The sequence below is a fragment of the Rhizophagus irregularis genome, chromosome 13, assembly GCF_026210795.1.
Source record: "Rhizophagus irregularis chromosome 13, complete sequence".
Taxonomy (NCBI): domain Eukaryota; kingdom Fungi; phylum Glomeromycota; class Glomeromycetes; order Glomerales; family Glomeraceae; genus Rhizophagus; species Rhizophagus irregularis.
This window is the reverse complement of record NC_089441.1, coordinates 32,010-35,430: the sequence shown is the minus strand read 5'-3', so window position 1 is coordinate 35,430 and position 3,421 is coordinate 32,010. Positions and strand designations below refer to the sequence as shown.

The 3,421-nt window shown below is 31.9% G+C and overlaps 1 protein-coding gene across 1 annotated transcript; it reads left to right on the top strand.

Moving 5' to 3' along the window:
* Positions 1-545: 545 nt before the first annotated feature.
* OCT59_004640 (uncharacterized protein) lies at positions 546-3,101 on the top strand (the record flags this gene model as incomplete). Its single annotated transcript, XM_066137812.1, has 7 exons — positions 546-568; positions 773-1,152; positions 1,226-1,255; positions 1,347-2,018; positions 2,097-2,502; positions 2,579-2,819; positions 2,935-3,101. The coding sequence occupies 6 exons, from the start codon at positions 546-548 to the stop codon at positions 2,802-2,804; spliced, it is 1,737 nt and encodes a 578-aa protein (XP_065997019.1). The 3' UTR covers positions 2,805-2,819; positions 2,935-3,101.
* Between the last annotated feature and the right edge of the window lie 320 nt (positions 3,102-3,421).

Below are 3,421 nucleotides of genomic sequence, written 5' to 3'. Positions count from 1 at the left end.
CTTGTAGTCCAAGCTGGTGCTCTACAAAAAAAATATGAAAAGAAACGTTAGTTCGTTTCTCATATTTAAAATAAAAAAAATTCACTTCCTTGTGTTCAAACTGGTGTCCTCCTACGCGTCCTACAAAAAAAAAAATACTGAAAAGAAATGTTGTTTGTAACTTTAGTAATCTGTACGAGAAAATATTATTAGTTTGCAAGTCCTGGAATCGTTTCCTTGTAAATGCACAGCCACAACCATTCATACCCTTCCGGACTTCAATAATTTTTCGTCAACGCTTCTTTACATTTACGAGTTATACTCGGAGAGGAAATCTTACATCATAGAGCGTTACTGCGCTTTATTTGTAAGCCACACTGATTAGTCAAATACGGTAATCATTCGTACGACCTAAAAATTAATAAATACTCTGAGAATTCGTCGGAGAATCTGAGTATTGATAAGTATTGATTAATCAATTTTTTTCGTGTACTGATAAATTACTATTTTTATTATGCTTGCTGTATTTCGTCATAATAGTCATAATAATCAAGAGTCTAGTCACGATGTATTCAAAAAGGCATAAAAGGTATATATATAGCCTCGTTTTCTCAAACACTCTTTCCTTACTATTTTTTTTTTTTAGCAATAAAATCTTCTAACCTTTCATAAATACTTCCTACATAATTTTGATCCTAAACACTCTTTACACGTACTTGTATTATATTTTTCTTTGTTAAATATAATGAACTACATATGTCTGATGTTTTAATTCTTTATTCTTTCTATTCAGAGTCTCCAAAATGGAATTGTCGCTAAATTGTTTTGTTCTAGGCGACAATGATACTTTTACGGCTGTCGTTCCAAAAAAATATATCAGCGACAGTAATTTGACTGAAATCGTATATAGCGCTTTAACCGTTTCAAACTTTACAAAGATAATTGAAAACCAAGTTGAACATGCAGTTCCTAACCCCAAAGATCCAAACAGTATGACACTTTGGAAAGTTGATATCGACGATGGAAGTCTTAAAGATATTTCTACCGTAAAAGACATTGAAGACAATTTTAACGGCAAGAAGATGAAACGTGCATACCTGCTTAGCGACTATTTTCCTAAGGATACTGTACCTACATTGAGGAATATTCATATTATCATAGTCCCCGCCACTAGTAAGTGTCTCCCAACGTTTTCATCTTATGTGAATTGTTTATTGACCTTTTTTTTGCGCTTCTTCTTTTTTAGATACTTCAAACAAAAGGATAAAGCTCGAAGGTAAAGTTGTTAATTGGTGGTGGTTTGTTCCTAGTATAGTTTTATTTGATTTTTAGTACTAATAGTCATATTCTTTTTTCATTCGATGAAGATATTGGAATAGGACATATACATGATAAGACAACCGAATATTTACAAGAACTCTTGAGTCCTTTTAATGAACCAGTCTATTGTGATAATGTCGATTTATACTTTAAGGCACCGCTACAAAGGAAATTGGTAGCCTCCCACTATCTATGTAAGGAGTATCCTGCCTATTTTGATCAAGAAGATTTAGAGTTTCTTCCTGACGTAACGCTTGCTGTTGGGGATGCTATGGAACTCTATACGGGTAAGGATAACCAGGAGATGGAAACCAGTTATATGGTCGACAATGTCATTCGGAAAATGGTTAAACTTGCTATTAGATATATTGGTAAATCTGGATTTGAATGGGCTCGCAACAATAAAATGAATGAGTACACTACAACAACAACACACAAGAGAAATGTCCGACCAGATGTATTAGTTTATTGTGATGAAGTACTTGTAATATTGGGCGAGGTGAAAGCTGATCATTCAACACTTGCAACTGCAGCGGAAGATTTAGATTATTACTTTAATAATTGGAACACGCTTGCCTTTGGTGACTTACCACTTGTTTTTGCCTTTGCAGCAGTTGGTTCATATATACAATTTTATTATTTTCACAAAGTTGAATCATCAACAACACCAAAACGTGAGAAAATTGGAGATGTTTTGTTGCTTGGAACTGAAGTTAAGAGTAATAACTATCTTGCAATTAAATCTGTAATTAATGTTATTCGGATTATCAGGACTTTTAAGCACTTTGGTTTATTAGAAACTCCTCGTCTTAAGTTATTTAAAACAATTTACCGAAAAAATGGCACCGCCATTACGATAAAGAGCGAAGAGATTAGAAAATCAATAAATGTGGCGAACATTATGGATCTAAAATTTCACATGGATCTTTACACAAGAATTCTTAAAGAACATTATGAGAACATTACATATAAGGAGTCTAGAGGAAGGATAAACATAACTTATGGACCAGTTGGATATTTATGTACACCTAAAAATGAAGATGAACTGCGATATGCAATATGTGATATACTTGAAATTGTAAGTAAACTTCATAGGGAGGAGGTTGTCCATCGAGACATTCGTTGGGATAATGTTGTAAAGCTCACAAATGGTAAATGGTTGTTAATTGATTTTGAGGAAGCTGCCAGAATTGGAGATGAAAGGTATAGTAGTAATGCCAATCGAACTGTTTAAGCACGCGGTTAAGTTTATTAACTGATTTTTTAATATTATTGTTAGAGATACATTGATAATTTCGGCTCCAGAATATGAAAATGGGACTGATACATGTCAAGCATCGGGTGATATCTGGATGATTGGGAAACTTATGAATGAAGTTAAATTTACACTTTCTGAAAAGGCTAAAAATTTTCGTGATAAATTGATGATTAAAGATTTTAATTTACGATTAACTGCAACTGATGCTTTAAAAGATGATTGGATTGAAGAAATGGGATGTGGATGATTTAATGGAATAGAAGTAAAAAATTTTCCCTTTCACTCTATTTCTGATTTATTGTTTGTCTTTTTCGCAATAGCTAAATTTACATAATATATTTCTGATTTTTAAATGCTTTATTGTTTTTTTATGCAAGATGTAAGATTTGTCTTTATAAAATGGGGAATAAATGACCATATTATTGTAATTGTTTAGATATCGACCTCACATTAAGAAATAAAACAAAGTTTTTGCTACGAAACATCAGAATTAAATAAATATTACAATGTTATTCTACAATAATATGTGAACTATTTTTATCTTAAAATGAATAATTGAGCTACCTTTGTCTACATTATATTGGCAATCAAAAATAACACAGTTATATGCAATAGAATAACAATGTATGGGAAACTAACTCGTAATATACAGTATGTAACACTTTCAATAAAAATTGTGCAGAAAAAAAAGGCTAATTAGCAATTAAGGAATAATCTGCCCCTTGTTCTTTGACTGCAAGGTGGAAGGGTGGAAGATAAAAAAATTTTAGAAGGGTCCTGGCTGAGATTTCAGTCACGAGATTTTTAATTAATAATTTCAAATTTGCTATTTAATACCAGTGGTAATTTTTACCAATGTGTGAT